Genomic DNA, 24,570 nt, shown 5'->3' with positions numbered 1-24,570 from the left:
CTCCCATTATATCGTCCCTCAGTACACTAACTCTCCCATTAAATCATCCCTCAGTACCCTAACTCTCCCATTATATGTCCCTCAGTACCCTAACTCTCCCATTGTATCATTCCTCAGTACCCTAACTCCCCATTATATCGTCCCTCAGTGTCCTAACTCCCCATTATATCATTCCTCAGTACCCTAACTCCCCATTATATCATCCCTCAATACCCTAACTCCCCATTATACCATCCCTCAGTACCCTAACTCTCCCATTATATCATCCCTCAGTACCCTAACTCTCCCATTGTATCATCTCTCAGTACCCTAACTCTCCCATTATATCGGCCCTCAATACCCTAACCCTCCCATTATATAATCGCTCAGTACCCTAACTCTCCCATTATATCATCCCTCAGTACCATAACTCTCCCATTATATCATCCCTCAATATCCTAACTCTCCCATTATATCATCCCTCAGTACCGTAACTCTCCCATTGTAACATCCCTCAGTACCGTAACTCTCCCATTGTAACATCCCTCAGTACCCTAACTCCGCATTATATCATCCCTCAGTACCCTAACTCTCCCATTATATCATCCCTCAGTACCATAACTCTCCCATTGTAACATCCCTCAGTACCCTAACTCCGCATTATATCATCCCTCAGTACCCTAACTCTCCCATTATATCATCCCTCAGTACCTTAACTCTCCCATTATACCATCCCTCAGTACCCTAACTCTCCCATTATATCATCCCTCAGTACCGTAACTCTCCCATTATATCATTCCTCAGTACCCTAACTCCGCATTATATCATCCCTCAGTACCCTAACTCTCCCATTATATCATCCCTCAGTACCCTAACTCTCCCATTATATCATCCCTCAGTACCCTAACTCCCCATTATATCATCCCTCAGTAGCCTAACTCTCACATTATATCATCCCACAGTACCCTAACTCTCCCATTATATCATCGCTCAGTACCCTAACTCTCCCATTATATCGTCCCTCAGTACCCTAACTCTCCCATTATATCGTCCCTCAGTTCCTTAACTCTCCAATTGTATCATCCCTCAGTACACTAACTCTCCCATTGTATCATCTCTCAGTACCCTAACTCTCCCATTGTATCATCACTCAGTACCCTAACTCTCCCATTATATCGTCCCTCAGTTCCTTAACTCTCCCATTGTATCATCCCTCTGTAACCTAACTCTCCCATTGTATCATCTCTCAGTACCCTAACTCCCCATTATATCATCCCTCAGTTCCTTAACTCTCCCATTGTATCATCCCTCAGTACACTAACTCTCCCATTATATCATCCCTCAGTACCCTAACTCTCCCATTGTATCATCCCTCAATACCCTAAGTCTCCCATTATGTCATCCCTCAGTACCCTAACTCCGCATTATATCATCCCTCAGTTCCTTAACTCTCCCATTGTATCATCCCTCAGTACACTAACTCTCCCATCATATCATCCCTCAGTACCCTAACTTTCCCATTGTATCATCCATCAGTAACCTAACTCTCCCATTAAATCATCCCTCAGTACCCTAGCTCTCCCATTAAATCATCCCTCAGTACCTAACACTCCCATTATATCATCTCTCAGTACCCAAACTCTCCCATTATATGATCCCTCAGTACCTAACTCTCCCATTATATCATCCCTCAGTACCGTAACTCTCCCATTGTATCATCCCTCAGTACCCTAACTCCCCATTATATCATTCCTCAGTACCCTAACTCCCCATTATATCATTCCTCAGTACCCTAACTCTCCCATTGTATCATCCCTCAGTACCCTAACTCTCCCATTGTATCATCCCTCAGTACCCTAACTCCCCATTATATCATTCCTCAGTACCCTAACTCCCCATTATATCATTCCTCAGTACCCTAACTGTCCCATTGTATCATTCCTCAGTACCCTAACTCTCCCATTGTATCATCCCTCAGTACCCTAACTTCCCATTGTATCATCCCTCAGTACCTTAACTGTCCCATTGTATCATTCCTCAGTACCCTAACTCTCCCATTGTATCATCCCTCAGTACCCTAACTTCCCATTGTATCATCCCTCAGTACCCTAACTCTCCCATTGTATCATCCCTCAGTACCCTAACTCTCCCATTATATCATCCCTCAGTACCCTAACTCCCCATTATATCATTCCTCAGTACCCTAACTCCCCATTATATCATTCCTCAGTACCCTAACTCTCCCATTGTATCATCCCTCAGTACCCTAACTCTCCCATTATATCATCCCTCAGTACCCTAACTCTCCCATTGTATCATCCCTCAGTACCTAACTCTCCCATTATATCATTCCTCAGTACCCTAACTTCCCATTGTATCATCCCTCAGTACCCTAACTCTCCCATTATATCATCCCTCAGTACCCTAACTCTCCCATTATATCATCCCTCAGTACCCTAACTTCCCATTGTATCATCCCTCAGTACCTAACTCTCCCATTATATCATCCCTCAGTACCTAACTCTCCCATTATATCATTCCTCAGTACCCTAACTTCCCATTGTATCATCCCTCAGTACCCTAACTCTCCCATTGTATCATCCCTCAGTACCCTAACTCTCCCATTATATCATCCCTCAGTACCCTAACTCTCCCATTATATCATCCCTCAGTACCCTAACTCTCCCATTATATCATCCCTCAGTACCCTAACTCCCCATTATATCATCCCTCAGTACCCTAACTCTCCCATTATATCATCCCTCAGTACCCTAACTCTCCCATTATATCATCCCTCAGTACCCTAACTCTCCCATTATATCATCCCTCAGTACCCTAACTCCCCATTATATCATCCCTCAGTACCCTAACTCTCCCATTATATCATCCCTCAGTACCCTAACTCTCCCATTGTATCATCCCTCAGTACCCTAACTCTCCCATTATATCATCCCTCAGTACCCTAACTCTCCCATTATATCATTCCTCAGTACACTAACTCTCCCATTGTATCATCCCTCAGTACTCTAACTCCCCATTATATCATCCCTCAGTACCCTAACTCTCCCATTGTATCATCCCTCAGTACCCTAACTCCCCATTATATCATTCCTCAGTACCCTAGCTCTCCCATTATATCATCCCTCAGTACCCTAACTCCCCATTATATCATCCCTCAGTACCCTAACTCTCCCATTGTATCATCCCTCAGTACCCTAACTCTCCCATTATATCATCCCTCAGTACCCTAACTCTCCCATTATATCGTCCCTCAGTACCTAACTCTCCCATTATGTCATTCATCAGTACCCTAACTCTCCCATTATATCATTCCTCAGTACCTAACTCTCCCATTATATCATCCCTCAGTACCCTAACTCTCCATTATATCATCCCTCAGTACACTAACTCTCCCATTGTATCGTCCCTCAGTACACTAACTCTCCCATTGTATCGTCCCTCAGTACCCTAACTCTCCCATTGTATCATCACTCAGTACCCTAACTCCCCATTATATCATTCCTCAGTACCCTAACTCTCCCATTATATCGTCCCTCAGTACTCTAACTCTCCCATTGTATCATCACTCAGTACCCTAACTCCCCATTATATCATTCCTCAGTACCCTAACTCTCCCATTATATCGTCCCTCAGTACACTAACTCTCCCATTAAATCATCCCTCAGTACCCTAACTCTCCCATTATATGTCCCTCAGTACCCTAACTCCCCATTATATCGTCCCTCAGTGTCCTAACTCCCCATTATATCATTCCTCAGTACCCTAACTCCCCATTATATCATCCCTCAGTACCTAACTCTCCCATTATATCATCCCTCAGTACCCTAACTCTCCCATTATATCATCCCTCAGTACACTAACTCTCCCATTATATCATCCCTCAGTACCCTAACTCTCCCATTATATCATCCCTCAGTACACTAACTCTCCCATTATATCATCCCTCAGTACCTAACTCTCCCATTATATCATCCCTCAGTACCCTAACTCTCCCATTATATCATCCCTCAGTACACTAACTCTCCCATTATATCATCCCTCAGTACCCTAACTCTCCCATTATATCATCCCTCAGTACCTAACTCTCCCATTATATCATCCCTCAGTACACTAACTCTCCCATTGTATCATCCCTCAGTACCCTAACTCTCCCATTATATCATCCCTCAGTACCCTAACTCTCCCATTATATCATCCCTCAGTACACTAACTCTCCCATTATATCATCCCTCAGTACCCTAACTCTCCCATTATATCATCCCTCAGTACCTAACTCTCCCATTATATCATCCCTCAGTACACTAACTCTCCCATTGTATCGTCCCTCAGTACCCTAACTCTCCCATTGTATCATCCCTCAGTACCCTAACTCTCCCATTATATCATCCCTCAGTACCCTAACTCTCCCATTATATCATCCCTCAGTACCCTAACTCTCCCATTGTATCGTCCCTCAGTACACTAACTCTCCCATTGTATCATCCCTCAGCACCTAACTCTCCCATTATATCATTCCTCAGTACCCTAACTTCCCATTGTATCATCCCTCAGTACCCTAACTCTCCCATTATATCATCCCTCAGTACCCTAACTCTCCCATTATATCATCCCTCAGTACCCTAACTTCCCATTATATCATTCATCAGTACCCTAACTCTCCCATTATATCATCCCTCAGTACCCTAACTCTCCCATTATATCATCCCTCAGTACCCTAACTCTCCCATTATATCATCCCTCAGTACCCTAACTCTCCCATTGTATCATCCCTCAGTACCCTAACTCTCCCATTATATCATTCCTCAGTAACCTAACTTCCCATTGTATCATCCCTCAGTACCCTAACTCTCCCATTATATCATTCCTCAGTACCCTAACTCTCCCATTATATCATCCCTCAGTACCCTAACTTCCCATTATATCATTCATCAGTACCCTAACTCTCCCATTGTATCATTCCTCAGTACCCTAACTCTCCCATTATATCATCCCTCAGTACCCTAACTCTCCCATTATATCATTCCTCAGTACCCTAACTCTCCCATTGTATCATCCCTCAGTACCCTAACTCTCCCATTGTATCATCCCTCAGTACCCTAACTCTCCCATTGTATCATCCCTCAGTACCCTAACTCTCCCATTATATCATCCCTCAGTACCTAACTCTCCCATTATGTCATTCATCAGTACCCTAACTCTCCCATTATATCATCCCTCAGTACCTAACTCTCCCATTATATCATCCCTCAGTACCCTAACTCTCCCATTGTATCATTCCTCAGTACCCTAACTCCCCATTATATCGTCCCTCAGTGTCCTAACTCCCCATTATATCATTCCTCAGTACCCTAACTCTCCCATTATATCGTCCCTCAGTACACTAACTCTCCCATTAAATCATCCCTCAGTACCCTAACTCTCCCATTATATGTCCCTCAGTACCCTAACTCTCCCATTGTATCATTCCTCAGTACCCTAACTCCCCATTATATCGTCCCTCAGTGTCCTAACTCCCCATTATATCATTCCTCAGTACCCTAACTCCCCATTATATCATCCCTCAGTACCTAACTCTCCCATTATATCATCCCTCAGTACCCTAACTCTCCATTATATCATCCCTCAGTACCCTAACTCTCCCATTATATCATCCCTCAGTACCCTAACTCTCCATTATATCATCCCTCAGTACTCTAACTCTCCCATTGTATCATCCCTCAGTACACTAACTCTCCCATTAAATCATCCCTCAGTACCCTAACTCTCCCATTATATGTCCCTCAGTACTCTAACTCTCCCATTGTATCATCCCTCAGTACACTAACTCTCCCATTAAATCATCCCTCAGTACCCTAACTCTCCCATTATATGTCCCTCAGTACCCTAACTCCCCATTATATCGTCCCTCAGTACCCTAACTCCCCATTATATCATCCCTCAGTACCCTAACTCCACATTATATCATCCCTCAGTACCCTAACTCTCCCATTGTATCATCCCTCAGTACCCTAACTCTCCCATTATATCATCCCTCAGTACCTAACTCTCCCATTATATCATCCCTCAGTACCCTAACTCTCCCATTATATCATCCCTCAGTACACTAACTCTCCCATTGTATCGTCCCTCAGTACACTAACACTCCCATTGTATCATCCCTCAGTACCCTAACTCTCCCATTATACCATCCCTCAGTACCCTAACTTCCCATTGTATCATCTCTCAGTACACTAACTCTCCCATTATATCATCCCTCAGTACACTAACTCTCCCATTGTATCGTCCCTCAGTACACTAACTCTCCCATTGTATCATCCCTCAGTACCCTAACTCTCCCATTATACCATCCCTCAGTACCCTAACTTCCCATTGTATCGTCCCTCAATACCCTAACTCTCGCATTATATCATACCTCAGTACCCTCACTCTCCCATTATATCATCCCTCAGTACCCTAACTCTCCCATTATATCATCCCTCAGTACCCTAACTCTCCCATTATATCATCCCTCAATACCCTAGCTCTCGCATTATATCATCCCTCAGTACCCTCACTCTCCCATTATATCATCCCTCAGTACCCTAACTCTCCCATTATATCATCCCTCAGTACCCTAACTCTCCCATTATATCATCCCTCAATACCCTAACTCTCGCATTATATCATCCCTCAGTACCCTCACTCTCCCATTATATCATCCCTCAGTACCCTAACTCTCCCATTATATCATCCCTCAGTACCCTAACTCTCCCATTATATCATCCCTCAGTACCCTAACTCTCCCATTATATCATCCCTCAGTACCCTAACTCTCCCATTGTATCATCTCTCAGTACCCTAACTCTCCCATTATATCATCCCTCAGTACCCTAACTCTCCCATTGTATCATCTCTCAGTACCCTAACTCTCCCATTGTATCATCTCTCAGTACCCTAACTCTCCCATTGTATCATCTCTCAGTACCATAACTCTCCCATTATATCATCGCTCAGTACCCTAACTCTCCCATTATATCATCCCTCAGTACCCTAACTCTCCCATTGTATCATCTCTCAGTACCCTAACTCTCCCATTATATCATCGCTCAGTACCCTAACTCCCCATTATACCATCCCTCAGTACCCTAACTCTCCCATTATATCATCGCTCAGTACCCTAACTCTCCCATTATATCATCGCTCAGTACCCTAACTCTCCCATTGTATCATCGCTCAATACCCTAACTCCCCATTATACCATCCCTCAGTACCCTAACTCTCCCATTATATCATCCCTCAGTACCCTAACTCTCCCATTGTATCATCTCTCAGTACCTTAACTCTCCCATTATATCGGCCCTCAATACCCTAACCCTCCCATTATATAATCGCTCAGTACCCTAACTCTCCCATTATATCATCCCTCAGTACCATAACTCTCCCATTATATCATCCCTCAATATCCTAACTCTCCCATTATATCATCCCTCAGTACCGTAACTCTCCCATTGTAACATCCCTCAGTACCGTAACTCTCCCATTGTAACATCCCTCAGTACCCTAACTCCGCATTATATCATCCCTCAGTACCCTAACTCTCCCATTATATCATCCCTCAGTACCGTAACTCTCCCATTGTAACATCCCTCAGTACCCTAACTCCGCATTATATCATCCCTCAGTACCCTAACTCTCCCATTATATCATCCCTCAGTACCTTAACTCTCCCATTATACCATCCCTCAGTACCCTAACTCTCCCATTATATCATCCCTCAGTACCGTAACTCTCCCATTATATCATTCCTCAGTACCCTAACTCCGCATTATATCATCCCTCAGTACCCTAACTCTCCCATTATATCATCCCTCAGTACCCTAACTCTCCCATTATATCATCCCTCAGTACCCTAACTCCCCATTATATCATCCCTCAGTAGCCTAACTCTCACATTATATCATCCCACAGTACCCTAACTCTCCCATTATATCATCGCTCAGTACCCTAACTCTCCCATTATATCGTCCCTCAGTACCCTAACTCTCCCATTATATCGTCCCTCAGTTCCTTAACTCTCCCATTGTATCATCCCTCAGTACACTAACTCTCCCATTGTATCATCTCTCAGTACCCTAACTCTCCCATTGTATCATCACTCAGTACCCTAACTCTCCCATTATATCGTCCCTCAGTTCCTTAACTCTCCCATTGTATCATCCCTCTGTAACCTAACTCTCCCATTGTATCATCTCTCAGTACCCTAACTCCCCATTATATCATCCCTCAGTTCCTTAACTCTCCCATTGTATCATCCCTCAGTACACTAACTCTCCCATTATATCATCCCTCAGTACCCTAACTCTCCCATTGTATCATCCCTCAATACCCTAAGTCTCCCATTATGTCATCCCTCAGTACCCTAACTCCGCATTATATCATCCCTCAGTTCCTTAACTCTCCCATTGTATCATCCCTCAGTACACTAACTCTCCCATCATATCATCCCTCAGTACCCTAACTTTCCCATTGTATCATCCATCAGTAACCTAACTCTCCCATTAAATCATCCCTCAGTACCCTAGCTCTCCCATTAAATCATCCCTCAGTACCTAACACTCCCATTATATCATCTCTCAGTACCCAAACTCTCCCATTATATGATCCCTCAGTACCTAACTCTCCCATTATATCATCCCTCAGTACCGTAACTCTCCCATTGTATCATCCCTCAGTACCCTAACTCCCCATTATATCATTCCTCAGTACCCTAACTCCCCATTATATCATTCCTCAGTACCCTAACTCTCCCATTGTATCATCCCTCAGTACCCTAACTCTCCCATTGTATCATCCCTCAGTACCCTAACTCCCCATTATATCATTCCTCAGTACCCTAACTCCCCATTATATCATTCCTCAGTACCCTAACTGTCCCATTGTATCATTCCTCAGTACCCTAACTCTCCCATTGTATCATCCCTCAGTACCCTAACTTCCCATTGTATCATCCCTCAGTACCTTAACTGTCCCATTGTATCATTCCTCAGTACCCTAACTCTCCCATTGTATCATCCCTCAGTACCCTAACTTCCCATTGTATCATCCCTCAGTACCCTAACTCTCCCATTGTATCATCCCTCAGTACCCTAACTCTCCCATTATATCATCCCTCAGTACCCTAACTCCCCATTATATCATTCCTCAGTACCCTAACTCCCCATTATATCATTCCTCAGTACCCTAACTCTCCCATTGTATCATCCCTCAGTACCCTAACTCTCCCATTATATCATCCCTCAGTACCCTAACTCTCCCATTGTATCATCCCTCAGTACCTAACTCTCCCATTATATCATTCCTCAGTACCCTAACTTCCCATTGTATCATCCCTCAGTACCCTAACTCTCCCATTATATCATCCCTCAGTACCCTAACTCTCCCATTATATCATCCCTCAGTACCCTAACTTCCCATTGTATCATCCCTCAGTACCTAACTCTCCCATTATATCATCCCTCAGTACCTAACTCTCCCATTATATCATTCCTCAGTACCCTAACTTCCCATTGTATCATCCCTCAGTACCCTAACTCTCCCATTTTATCATCCCTCAGTACCCTAACTCTCCCATTATATCATCCCTCAGTACCCTAACTCTCCCATTATATCATCCCTCAGTACCCTAACTCTCCCATTATATCATCCCTCAGTACCCTAACTCCCCATTATATCATCCTTCAGTACCCTAACTCTCCCATTATATCATCCCTCAGTACCCTAACTCTCCCATTATATCATCCCTCAGTACCCTAACTCTCCCATTATATCATCCCTCAGTACCCTAACTCCCCATTATATCATCCCTCAGTACCCTAACTCTCCCATTATATCATCCCTCAGTACCCTAACTCTCCCATTGTATCATCCCTCAGTACCCTAACTCTCCCATTATATCATCCCTCAGTACCCTAACTCTCCCATTATATCATTCCTCAGTACACTAACTCTCCCATTGTATCATCCCTCAGTACTCTAACTCCCCATTATATCATCCCTCAGTACCCTAACTCTCCCATTGTATCATCCCTCAGTACCCTAACTCCCCATTATATCATTCCTCAGTACCCTAACTCTCCCATTATATCATCCCTCAGTACCCTAACTCCCCATTATATCATCCCTCAGTACCCTAACTCTCCCATTGTATCATCCCTCAGTACCCTAACTCTCCCATTATATCATCCCTCAGTACCCTAACTCTCCCATTATATCGTCCCTCAGTACCTAACTCTCCCATTATGTCATTCATCAGTACCCTAACTCTCCCATTATATCATCCCTCAGTACCTAACTCTCCCATTATATCATCCCTCAGTACCCTAACTCTCCATTATATCATCCCTCAGTACACTAACTCTCCCATTGTATCGTCCCTCAGTACACTAACTCTCCCATTGTATCGTCCCTCAGTACCCTAACTCTCCCATTGTATCATCACTCAGTACCCTAACTCCCCATTATATCATTCCTCAGTACCCTAACTCTCCCATTATATCGTCCCTCAGTACTCTAACTCTCCCATTGTATCATCACTCAGTACCCTAACTCCCCATTATATCATTCCTCAGTACCCTAACTCTCCCATTATATCGTCCCTCAGTACACTAACTCTCCCATTAAATCATCCCTCAGTACCCTAACTCTCCCATTATATGTCCCTCAGTACCCTAACTCCCCATTATATCGTCCCTCAGTGTCCTAACTCCCCATTATATCATTCCTCAGTACCCTAACTCCCCATTATATCATCCCTCAGTACCTAACTCTCCCATTATATCATCCCTCAGTACCCTAACTCTCCCATTATATCATCCCTCAGTACACTAACTCTCCCATTATATCATCCCTCAGTACCCTAACTCTCCCATTATATCATCCCTCAGTACACTAACTCTCCCATTATATCATCCCTCAGTACCTAACTCTCCCATTATATCATCCCTCAGTACCCTAACTCTCCCATTATATCATCCCTCAGTACCCTAACTCTCCCATTATATCATCCCTCAGTACCTAACTCTCCCATTATATCATCCCTCAGTACACTAACTCTCCCATTGTATCGTCCCTCAGTACCCTAACTCTCCCATTATATCATCCCTCAATACCCTAACTCTCCCATTATATCATCCCTCAGTACACTAACTCTCCCATTATATCATCCCTCAGTACCCTAACTCTCCCATTATATCATCCCTCAGTACCTAACTCTCCCATTATATCATCCCTCAGTACACTAACTCTCCCATTGTATCGTCCCTCAGTACCCTAACTCTCCCATTGTATCATCCCTCAGTACCCTAACTCTCCCATTATATCATCCCTCAGTACCCTAACTCTCCCATTATATCATCCCTCAGTACCCTAACTCTCCCATTGTATCGTCCCTCAGTACACTAACTCTCCCATTGTATCATCCCTCAGCACCTAACTCTCCCATTATATCATTCCTCAGTACCCTAACTCTCCCATTGTATCATCCCTCAGTACCCTAACTCTCCCATTATATCATTCCTCAGTACCCTAACTTCCCATTGTATCATCCCTCAGTACCCTAACTCTCCCATTATATCATTCCTCAGTACCCTAACTCTCCCATTATATCATCCCTCAGTACCCTAACTTCCCATTATATCATTCATCAGTACCCTAACTCTCCCATTGTATCATTCCTCAGTACCCTAACTCTCCCATTATATCATCCCTCAGTACCCTAACTCTCCCATTATATCATTCCTCAGTACCCTAACTCTCCCATTGTATCATCCCTCAGTACCCTAACTCTCCCATTGTATCATCCCTCAGTACCCTAACTCTCCCATTGTATCATCCCTCAGTACCCTAACTCTCCCATTATATCATCCCTCAGTACCTAACTCTCCCATTATGTCATTCATCAGTACCCTAACTCTCCCATTATATCATCCCTCAGTACCTAACTCTCCCATTATATCATCCCTCAGTACCCTAACTCTCCCATTGTATCATCCCTCAGTACCCTAACTCTCCCATTGTATCATCCCTCAGTACCCTAACTCTCCCATTGTATCATCCCTCAGTACCCTAACTCTCCCATTATATCATCCCTCAGTACCCTAACTCTCCCATTATACCATCCCTCAGTACCTAACTCTCCCATTATGTCATTCATCAGTACCCTAACTCTCCCATTATATCATCCCTCAGTACCTAACTCTCCCATTATATCATCCCTCAGTACCCTAACTCTCCCATTATATCGTCCCTCAGTACCTAACTCTCCCATTATGTCATTCATCAGTACCCTAACTCTCCCATTATATCATCCCTCAGTACCCTAACTCTCCCATTATATCATCCCTCAGTACCCTAACTCTCCCATTATATCGTCCCTCAGTACCCTAACTCTCCCATTATATCATCCCTCAGTACCCTAACTCTCCCATTATATCGTCCCTCAGTACCTAACTCTCCCATTATGTCATTCATCAGTACCCTAACTCTCCCATTGTATCATCCCTCAGTACCTAACTCTCCCATTATATCATCCCTCAGTACCCTAACACTCCCATTATATCATCCCTCAGTACCCTAACTCTCCCATTGTATCATCCCTCAGTACCTAACTCTCCCATTATATCATCCCTCAGTACCTAACTCTCCCATTATATCATCCCTCAGTACCTAACTCTCCCATTATATCATCCCTCAGTACCCTAACTCTCCCATTATATCGTCCCTCAGTACCTAACTCTCCCATTATGTCATTCATCAGTACCCTAACTCTCCCATTATATCATCCCTCAGTACCTAACTCTCCCATTATATCATCCCTCAGTACCCTAACTCTCCATTATATCATCCCTCAGTACACTAACTCTCCCATTGTATCGTCCCTCAGTACACTAACTCTCCCATTGTATCGTCCCTCAGTACCCTAACTCTCCCATTGTATCATCACTCAGTACCCTAACTCCCCATTATATCATTCCTCAGTACCCTAACTCTCCCATTATATCGTCCCTCAGTACCCTAACTCTCCCATTAAATCATCCCTCAGTACCCTAACTCTCCCATTATATGTCCCTCAGTACCCTAACTCTCCCATTGTATCATTCCTCAGTACCCTAACTCCCCATTATATCGTCCCTCAGTGTCCTAACTCCCCATTATATCATTCCTCAGTACCCTAACTCCCCATTATATCATCCCTCAGTACCTAACTCTCCCATTATATCATCCCTCAGTACCCTAACTCTCCCATTATATCATCCCTCAGTACCCTAACTCTCCATTATATCATCCCTCAGTACTCTAACTCTCCCATTATATGTCCCTCAGTACCCTAACTCCCCATTATATCGTCCCTCAGTGTCCTAACTCCCCATTATATCATTCCTCAGTACCCTAACTCCCCATTATATCATCCCTCAGTACCCTAACTCTCCCATTATATCATCCCTCAGTACCCTAACTCCCCATTATATCATCCCTCAGTACCCTAACTCTCCATTATATCATCCCTCAGTACTCTAACTCTCCCATTATATGTCCCTCAGTACCCTAACTCCCCATTATATCGTCCCTCAGTGTCCTAACTCCCCATTATATCATTCCTCAGTACCCTAACTCCCCATTATATCATTCCTCAGTACCCTAACTCCCCATTATATCATCCCTCAGTACCCTAACTCTCCCATTATATCATCCCTCAGTACCCTAACTCCCCATTATATCATCCCTCAGTACACTAACTCCCCATTATATCATCCCTCAGTACCCTAACTCTCCCATTATATCATCCCTCAGTACCCTAACTCCCCATTATATCATCCCTCAGTACCCTAACTCTCCCATTGTATCATTCCTCAGTACCCTAACTCTCCCATTATATCATCCCTCAGTACCCTAACTCCCCATTATATCATCCCTCAGTACACTAACTCTCCCATTATACCATCCCTCAGTACCCTAACTCTCCCATTATATCATTCCTCAGTACCCTAACTCTCCCATTATATCATCCCTCAGTACACTAACTCTCCCATTGTATCGTCCCTCAGTACCCTAACTCTCCCATTATACCATCCCTCAGTACCCTAACTTCCCATTGTATCATCTCTCAGTACCCTAACTCTCCCATTATATCATCCCTCAGTACACTAACTCTCCCATTGTATCGTCCCTCAGTACCCTAACTCTCCCATTGTATCGTCCCTCAGTACACTAACTCTCCCATTGTATCATCCCTCAGTACCCTAACTCTCCCATTGTATCATCCCTCAGTACACTAACTCTCCCATTGTATCGTCCCTCAGTACACTAACTCTCCCATTATATCATCCCTCAGTACCCCAACTCTCCCATTATACCATCCCTCAGTACCCTAACTCTCCCATTATACCATCCCTCAGTACCCTAACTCTCCCATTGTATCATCGCTCAGTACCCTAACTTCCCATTATACCATCCCTCAATACCCCAACTCTCCCATTATACCATCCCTCAGTACACTAACTCTCCCATTGTATCATCCCTCAATACCCTAACTCTCCCAATGTATCATCCCTCAGTATCCTAACTCTCCTATTGTATCATCCAGATGCATATTGGAATAACGTGCTTAAGTATTACACTGCTTGGCAGATTATTCCCACTATTTTTTGCTCTCTGTTTTAAAACTATAGCGGTTATTTTAACTAAGTCGCGTTCCTTGTGAAAGCCTTGCCTGTTGCTTGTGCTTGTCAGTAATTCAGGCCTGTAGTCTCCACTATCTTCTACCCATTCATTTAACGGACAGCGTTCTGCTCCTGAGTTATTGCTGCTCCCTGTGTGAGAGGCTCACTGGTGGGAGCAAGGTTTTACAAAATGTTCCCTCATTTTCATTTATTTAAACTGATATCGGCTGCTATTATTTTCCTGGGTAAATTTTGAAGTAACATTCTGGGTTTCATTCGACTACATCATGTAACATTTTCTATACCTCTGTGAGACACCTCTTCCCTCCACATTGGAGTGCTTGATCATCTCTGCTCTTTCCCCAAAGCCAAGACAATTAATTTGCTCTTTTCAAAGAAAAAATACATAACATTGCAGAATTTGTTGTCCAAAACCAGTAAAACATTTTCAGGTAATTCCAAGATTCTAGTGGATCAGAATCGATTTTGACTTTATTGGGCTGAACCTCATTTCATGCGACCCTGGCATTAGCACACTGCCGTTTCCTGGAGTGCCTCTCATTACGTATGCAAGGCTGGCTAACAGCAGTAAAAACATTGGTCGATGGTTTACTGGCACTGGGCGGGTGGGAAATCTAGTTGTACCAAAGCATTTAAAAAGCTACAGATGATTAAAGGGGAAAACATGTAGGAATTCTGGAATATACAGAGGAAGAGAAAGTAAGCCAGCCTGTCTGAAGGAGGAGCAGCCTCTGGGGTGAGGGGGGTCAGCAGACGGAAGGACCCCCGAGTATTCTGAAGCAAGAAACCGTCTATCCCTAGCTCACTCCCAGACAGACATCTACAAGTCTAGTACTGGCACTGCCCATTCCTAACCCACTTCCAGACAGGTACAAATCTGACTGTAAAATCATCGAACCCCTATGATGAAGCTACTCTCCTCTCCCTGCCAACATATTCCCAACCCCCAAATATAAGTGTCAGAGTCGTACTCCCAGAAGTTGAGTCTCCCTCCATGATATGAGATATTCCAGATCCGTTCGAAGCCTTGTTGGATCACCACGCCTCGGATTATCACCGCCAAAAACCCAGAGATCATAATCCCCATCTGGAACACATCAGTCCATACCACGGCTTTCAGACCACCCTAAAAACACAAGAGGTAGTGAACACAACATCCGTTATATCTGGTATCTAAACAGAAAGCGCTGGTCGGTCAACTTCTGATCATCTTTCTGAGAACATGATAGGCACGTATGTGCCATGCCTCCAGATGGAACAGCATACACGTCATTACATGTGCTTTCCCTGGGTAATCTAGGGAAAGCACTAACACAGCAGTCGCGTTTGTGGAACCTTCCTACCCTACCAAATCAAAATGGTGGAAGCGTGTGGTTTTGCCACAGATGAATTCTCGCACTACAAATCCATTAGTGCAAATGAATAGAAACTAATAGCCCACTTGTTATATCACTCCATTCACACTTTGGGATCTGTGTAAATGACAGGGCGGGGGGTATTTTTTTCATCACATGCAAAGTGTGACAGTTTTTATAAAATGGCACAGGAGAGATTTAGGAAAACTCATTTCATTGACTGCCTGATAAGCATGGCTTTTCCGATTGGGCACACCACAATCTTCCAATCAGACGAACCTATGAATTTTCCATTTGCACCGACCCAATTTTCCAACATCAGTTCAAGAGGGGCAGGAAGCATCCGGGCAATTTAGCATAATTCCACCCAAAGAATGCTGGGTTGTTTCCCTTTCTTGCCCATTGTCATGTTTTTTCACTTATTACACAAGATGTTTGGTGTCACCAGCCACTGCCTAATCAGACCTCATATCCCCTATGATCTGCAGCATGCACTTGTGGTAAACCACTGTTATACCTGCCTGTGTGGGTGTTTGTATTCCACTGTGTACATGTCTGTACATGCCTCGGCTGACTCCTGCCACGAGTCCAGGTATAAAGGTGACTGCTCCACAGTCCCTCTGTATTCTGGACTGGTCGACCACTCGAGGCACACCTTCATTCTCTTGTTAATAAAAGCCTGTTAGTTACTCGCTTAACCTCAGTCTTTTGAGTAATTGATAGCGCATCAATTTTATTAACAAGATTTTTTATAATGGAGAAGATCCTCACACCAGCATGCCTGGACTTAGACCATCGGGAGGCAGACGCATCCACCAAGTTTGCTCACTGGCTTAGGTGCTTTGAAAGATTCCTGATCGCCTCCGCTGCAACGGTCAAATCGGATGAGGACAAACTGGATGTCCTGACCTCCAAAGTGAACCACCGAGCGTACTCGGTCATCCAGGACGCGACCTCGTACACGGCTGCTCTCAAGCTCCTCAAGGACCAGTACACGCGCCCAGTGAACGAGGTGTACGCCAGGCACCTCCTGGGGAGTCGTAAACAACAACCTGGGGAATCGACCGAGGAATACCTTCAGGCACTGTCTGTGCTTGGCCGGGCCTGTGGTTGTAAGGATGTAAAGCCCGCCGTGTACACAGAGGAACTTATCCGGGACGCTTTTGTAGCAGGCCACAGGTCCAATTACACCCGACAGCGACTGTTGGAGCAGAGTGACCTCAACCTCAACAAGGCCTCTGAACTCGCACTATCATTGGACGCAGCCTACCGGGGCATGGATGCCTACTCCTCTGCACCGTGGACGCCGCAGGGAACGACAGCCTGGGACACGGTAGGACCGTCTCATAGCGCCGTGCCACCCCAGCCACATCCCAGCAACGGCCCAACTACCGCAGCAGTGTCCCAAGGCCAGAAATGCTACTTCTGTGGCCAGGCCAAACACCCCAGAGCGCGCTGCCCGGCGAAAAATGCGATCTGCTCGGGCTGCGGGAAGAAGGGACACTACGCCAGCGTCTGCAGGGCCAAAGCCACCCCGAACCCCAGCAGCGCCGCGTGTGGGCCGTGCGGGCCGCCATCTTGGGCCTCCCCAGCCATGTGCGAACCACCGGAACAGCAGCCATTTTCGACGCCTCCAGCCACATGGGGATCATGGACGCCGCCATCTTGGACGTCAGCCGGGACGCAGCAGGCCCCCAACACCGCCTCATCTGATACCCGCAGTGACACACCGACCCCTACGCTGGCCTCCGTTACGCTGGACCAAGCGAGACCGCACCAACAGGCCCGGTCCACAATGGACATTAAGGTAAATGGTCACGAAACAACCTGCCTTTTTGACTCTGGGAGCACGGAGAGCTTCATCCACCCCGACACGGTGCGGCGTTGCTCTCTCCCAGTCCTGCCTGCGCACCAGCGGATTTCTATGGCCTCCGAGTCCCAGTCGGCGGACATTGGCGGCTACTGCATGGTGACACTCTTAGTAGACGGGACTGTGTACGATAATTTTAAACTCCTGGTCCTGCCCCACCTCTGTGCTGCCGTTCTACTGGGGTTAGATTTTCAGTGCCACCTTAAAAGTGTTACGATGGCATACGGTAGACCCCTCCCCCCACTCACAGTCCGCAGCCAGCAGCTTCCAAATTGCCCGCCGCGCACCAGATGCAACCTCTCCACACTCAGAGTCACCCCCCCCCCACTGTTTGCTAACCTCACCCCCGACTGTAAGCCCATCGCCACAAAGAGCAGGCGATACAGTGCCATGCACGCAGTGGACGAATCCATCCCCTTCCAGGTGGAAAGCGACGCTTCCGACTTTGCCCTGGCCGCTACCCTTAATCAGGCGGGGAGACCCGTGGCCTTCTTTTCACGAACCCTCCAGGGCCCGGAGACCAGACACTCCGCTGTTGAGAAGGAGGCCCAGGCTATTGTGGAGGCTGTGCGTCATTGGAGGCACTACCTGGCCAGAAAACGATTTACCCTGCTCACTGACCAGCGTTCAGTTGCTTTTATGTTTAACAACAAGCAGAGGGGCAAAATCAAAAACGACAAGATCTTGAGGTGGAGAATCGAACTTTCCACCTACAATTACGAGATCTTGTACCGGCCCGGGAAGCTCAATGAACCCCCGGATGCTCTATCGCGTGGCACCTGCGCCAGCGCGCAGATCGATAGACTGCGGGCCCTCCACAATAACCTCTGCCACCCGGGGGTCACCAGGTTCTTCCACTTCATCAAGGCCCGCAACCTGCCTTACTCCATTGAGGAGGTCAGGACCATGACCAGGAACTGCCAAGTCTGCGCTGAGTGCAAACCGCACTTTTATAGACCAGACAGGGCTCACCTGATAAAAGACACTCGCCCCTTCGAGCGCCTGAGCGTTGATTTTAAAGGGCCTTTCCCCTCCTCCGACCGCAATGTGTACTTCCTCAACATTATTGATGAGTACTCCCGTTTCCCGTTCGCCATCCCCTGCCCGGACATGACCAGTGCCACGGTCATTAAATGTCTGAACGACCTCTTCACCCTGTTCGGTTTCCCCAGCTATATCCATAGCGACCGGGGCTCATCGTTTATAAGCGACGAACTCCGCCAGTACCTGCTCGCTAGGGGTATTGCCACAAGCAGGACCACCAGTTACAACCCCCGGGGGAACGGACAGGTGGAAAGAGAGAATGTGACAGTTTGGAAGGCCGCCCTGCTAGCCTTAAAGTCTAGGGGCCTTCCGACCTCCCGCTGGCAGGATGTGCTCCCCGATGCGCTCCACTCTATTCGGTCACTGCTCTGCACTGCCACTAACGCCACCCCTCATGAGAAAATGTTTGTCTTCCCAAGGAAGTCCACAGCGTCGGCGGGAAACCTGAGCGGCAGAGTGGGGTATAAAAGTCCCCAGAGACCAGGTAAGGCCTCACAGCGTCGGCGGGAAACCTGAGCGGCAGAGCGGGGTATAAAAGTCCCCAGAGACCAGGTAAGGCCTCACAGCGTCGGCGGGAAACCTGAGCGGCAGAGCGGGGTATAAAAGTCCCAGAGACCAGGTAAGGTCTCACAGCGTCGGCGGGAAACCTGAGCGGCAGAGCGGGGTATAAAAGTCCCAGAGACCAGGTAAGGTGTACCAGTTTCCAGTCTCCAGTCTGGAAGGAGAGAGGTAAAAAGTAATTCAAGTGTGACGTCACCAGAAAGCGGGTAAGTGATTGGTTGGTAAGTATTTCTCCCTTTTAAGCTTAAATCTCTTTGGTTTATAGTTTCTAAGGTGTGATATTCACCATCTAGAATCGGGGCAGAGGATATTTAAGAATAATATTAATAAATTTAATTAATTACACAGAATGGGAGACCAGGCGATGTGTTGCTGCTGCAATATGTGGGAGCTGGTGAACACCATTGATGCTCACGGTGATCACATTTGCAGTAAGTGTTGGCTGCTCGAGGAATTCTGGCTCCGTGTTGAAGAGCTGGAGTCCGAGCTTCAAATACTGAGACACATCAGGGAGGGGGAGAGTTACCTGGACTCTGTGTATCACGAGGTAGTCACACCAATTAGATTAATTAATGCAGATGTAGTCCGTGGCCAGGGTCAGGATGGTGTGACTAGAAGTGAGGCAGGTACGGGGATCCAGGAGGTAGTGTTGGAGGAGCCGCAGCCCCTGCACTTGTCCAACAGGTTCGCGGCTCTTACTCCCTGTGGGGACAGGAGCAGGGGCTGCAGGGAGGATCAGCAACCTGGCCACAGCACCGTGGAGCAGGGGGCCATTCAAGTGGGGGGAGTTAAAAGAAATGTTGTAGTGGTAGGGGATAGTATCATTAGGGGGATAGATAGAGTTCTTTGCAGCCGCGAGCGAGAGTCCCGAAGGCTGTGTTGCCTACCCGGTGCCAGGGTTAAGGACATCTCCTCTGGGCTGGAGAGAAACTTGGAGTGGGAGGGGGAGGATCCAGTTGTCGTGGTCCATGTTGGTACCAATGACATAGGAGGTTCTGCTGAGGGAGTTTGAGCAGCTAGGGGCCAAATTAAAAAGCAGAACCACAAGGGTAATAATCTCTGGATTATTACCTGAGCCACGAGCGAATTTGGCTAGGACAAATAAAATTAGAAAGTTAAATGCGTGGCTCAAAGACTGGTGTGGGAGAAATGGGTTTTGCTTCCTGGGACACTGGCACCAGTACTGGGGCAGGAGGGAGCTGTTCCGTCGGGACGGGCTTCACTTGGCCAGTGCTGGGACTAGAGTCCTGGCGGATCATATAACTAGGGCTGTAGAGAGGGCTTTAAACTAACTAGTGGGGGGGAGGTTCCTAGAGAGCAAATAATAAAAATGACAACAGAGAAGGTCATAGACTTAGGTAGCAGTGGGGAAATTAAAAACCAGAGCGTGTCAGGAAGGGGCAGAAGGTATGGAGTAAAAGGTAAAGTAATAAAAAGGGCAAAAGCAGGAACTAAGTGTCACAAAACATCTTTGAAAGTTCTCTATCTGAATGCACGTAGCATTCATAACAATTTAGACGAGTTAATGGCACAAATAACTACATATGGGTATGATCTTGTGGCCATTACAGAAACATGGCTGCAGGGCGACAATGCCTGGGAATTAAACATACCAGGTTATTTAACGATCAGGAAGGACAGGCAGGAAGGAAGGGGAGGTGGGGTGGCTATGTTAATAAAGGAAGGAATCACTGTAATACAGAGAAATGATATTGGGTCAAAAGATCTGGATAATGAAACAGTTTGGGTGGAGGTAAGGAATAATAAGGGGAAAAAAACACTAGTGGGCGTAGTCTATAGGCCGCCGAACAGTGGCAACTCTGTTGGACGGAGTATCAATCAGGAAATGGTTGAGGCTTGTAATAAGGGAACATCTATAATTATGGGGGATTTTAACTATCATATTAATTGGACAAATCAAATTGGGCAGGGCTGCCTTGAGGATGAGTTCATTGAGTGTATTAGGGATGGGTTTCTTGAGCAGTATGTAACTGAACCGACCAGGGGGCAAGCAACCTTAGATCTGGTCCTGTGTAACGAGACGGGATTAATTAAAAATGTCCTAGTAAAGGATCCCCTTGGAATGAGTGACCATAACATGGTTGAATTCCACATTCAATTAGAGGGTGAGAAGGTTGGATCTCAAACAAGCGTGCTAAGCTTGAATAAAGGAGACTATGAAGGTATGAGAGCGGAATTGAGTAGAGTGGATTGGGAAAATAGATTAAAGGGTAAGACGATACATGATCAGTGGTGTACATTTAAGGAGTTATTTTACAACTTCCAAAAAAAATATATTCCACTGAGAAGAAAAGGGTGTAAAAGAAAAGACAGCCATCCATGGCTAAGTAAAGAAATTAAGGATAGTATTCGACTAAAAACAAGGGCATATAAGGCAGCCAAATCTAGTGGGAGGATAGAGGATTGGGAAAACTTTAAAAGACTGCAAAAAATAACAAAAAGATTGATTAAGAAAGGGAAGATAGATTATGAAAGTAAATTAGCAAAAAATATAAAAACAGATAGTAAGAGTTTTTATAGTTATATAAAAAGAAAAAGGGTGGCTAAAGTAAATGTTGGTCCCTTAGAGGATGAGACCGGGAAATTAATGGTGGGAAATATGGAGATGGCAAAAACACTGAATGAATATTTTACATCAGTCTTTACAGTAGAAGACACTAAGAATATCCCAACACTGGACAAACAGGGGGTAAAGGGGGGAGGAGCTAAACACGATCAAAATCACTAAGGAAGTGGTACTCGGTAAAATAATGGGACTCAAGGCGGATAAATCACCTGGACCTGATGGCTTACATCCTAGGGTCTTGAGGGAAGTGGCGGTAGGGATTGTGGTTGCATTGGTAATAATTTTCCAAAACTCCCTGGACTCGGCAAAGGTCCCGGCAGACTGGAAAACTGCAAATGTAACACCCTTATTTAAAAAGGGCAGTAGACAGAAGTCTGGAAACTATAGACCGGTTAGCCTAACATCTGTGGTAGGTAAAATTTTGGAGTCCATTATTAAGGAGACAGTAACAGGACATTTGGATAATCATAATTTAATAGGACAAAGTCAGCATGGTTTTATGAAGGGGAAGTCATGTTTGACAAATTTGCTGGAGTTCTTTGAGGAAGTAACATATAGGGTGGATAAAGGGGAACCAGTGGACGTAGTGTATTTAGACTTCCAAAAGGCATTTGACAAGGTACCACACAAAAGATTATTGCTTAAGATAAAAAATCACGGGATTGGGGGTAATATTCTGGCATGGATAGAGGATTGGCTATCTAACAGAAGGCAGAGAGTTGGGATAAATGGTTCATTCTCAGACTGGCAATCAGTAACTAGTGGTGTTCCGCAGGGGTCAGTGCTGGGTCCCCAACTCTTTACAATCTATATTAACGATTTGGAGGAGGGGACCGAGTGTAACATATCAAAGTTTGCAGATGATACTAAGATGGGAGGGAAAGTAGTGAGTGAGGAGGACATAAAAAACCTGCAAGGGGACATAGACAGGCTAAGTAAGTGGGCAGAGATTTGGCAGATGGAATACAATACTGGAAAGTGTGAGGTTATGCACTTTGGCAGGAAAAATAGTAGAGCAAGTTATTATCTTAAGGGCAAGAAACTGGAAAGAACTGAAGTACAAAGGGATCTGGGGGTCCTGGTGCACGAAACTCAAAAGGTTAGTATGCAGGTGCAGCAAGTGATTAAGAAGGCCAATGGAATGTTGGCTTTCATTGCTAGGGGGATAGAATATAAAAATAGGGAGGTATTGCTTCAGTTGTACAAGGTATTGGTGAGACCGCACCTGGAATACTGCGTACAGTTTTGGTGCCCATACTTAAGAAAGGACATACTTGCTCTCGAGTCAGTACAGAGAAGGTTCACTCGGTTAATCCCGGGGATGAGGGGATGGACATATGAGGAGAGGTTGAGTAGATTGGGACTCTACTCATTGGAGTTCAGAAGAATGAGAGGCGATCTTATTGCAACATATAAGATTGTGAAGGGGTTGGATCGGGTGGATGCGGGGAAGATGTTCCCGATGATGGGTGAAGCTAGAACTAGGGGGCATAGTCTTAGAATAAGGGGCTGCTCTTTCAAAACTGAGATGAGGAGGAACTACTTCACTCAGAGGGTGGTAGGTCCATGGAATATGCTGCCCCAAAAAGCTGTAGAAGCTACATCATTACATAAATTTAAAACAGAAATAGACAGTTTCCTAGAAGTAAAGGGAATTAAAGGTTACGGGGAGCGGGCAGGAAATTGGACATGAGTCTAGGTTCGGATCGGTCATGGCCCTGTGGGTAGCGGAGCGGGCCCAGGGGCCGTGTAGCCTGATCCTGCTCCTATTTCGTGTGTCTAATTCTGTTAGATTCAGGAGATGGTTCTGTGATAGTGGATTGGCGGTTAGGATCAGATCAGCCATGATCTTATTGAATGGCGGAGCAGGCTCGAGGGGCCGATTGGCCTACTCCTGCTCCTATTTCTTATGTTCTTATGTTCTTATGACATCGCTACCGCCATGGCTGACGCCCCCAGGGCCGGTCCTACTGAGAAGACACGTGAGGACCCATAAAACGGACCCCTTGGTCGAGAGGGTCGACCTCCTCCACGCCAACCCCCAGTATGCTTACATTGCGTACCCGGACGGGCGGGAGGACACAGTCTCCATAGGAGACCTCGCACCCTCGGGGGCCCCAGTAACCCACTACCCACTACCACCCCCCCCCCACGATCCAATATCCAACCCCAGCAGACGGCACGCCTGGGCCCCGCGACCCGCTCGACACCCACGAGGACTACACACCAGTGCCCCAGCCTACGCGGGACTCGACGCCGGAAGCTTCACTACCCCTGCCGTCGCCACATCGATCACAGCGGCAGACAAGACCTCCGGAGAGACTCCAATACACAAACTTTTAATACACTTCACCCCGCCGGACTCATTTTTAAACAAGGGGTGATTGTGGTAAACCACTGTTATACCTGCCTGTGTGGGTGTTTGTATTCCACTGT

General features: G+C 45.9%; 1 protein-coding gene across 1 annotated transcript in view; it reads right to left on the bottom strand.

Annotated features, from left to right (window-relative positions):
* slc5a8l (solute carrier family 5 member 8, like) overlaps positions 1 to 24,570 on the bottom strand; it is a 170,677-nt gene that overhangs the window by 66,908 nt on the left and 79,199 nt on the right. Inside the window, exon 5 of the mRNA XM_086011666.1 lies at positions 15,689 to 15,843. Coding sequence (XP_085867792.1) covers positions 15,689 to 15,843 — 155 coding nt within the window. The remainder of the gene's footprint in view (positions 1 to 15,688; positions 15,844 to 24,570) is intronic.

Source organism: Somniosus microcephalus, chromosome 18 (assembly GCF_052327205.1).
Source record: "Somniosus microcephalus isolate GS21.2 chromosome 18, FLI_Smic_1.0, whole genome shotgun sequence".
In the NCBI taxonomy this organism is placed as follows: domain Eukaryota; kingdom Metazoa; phylum Chordata; class Chondrichthyes; order Squaliformes; family Somniosidae; genus Somniosus; species Somniosus microcephalus.
Note: the sequence above shows the minus strand (reverse complement) of the source record. Positions and strands in the feature narration are given on the sequence as shown.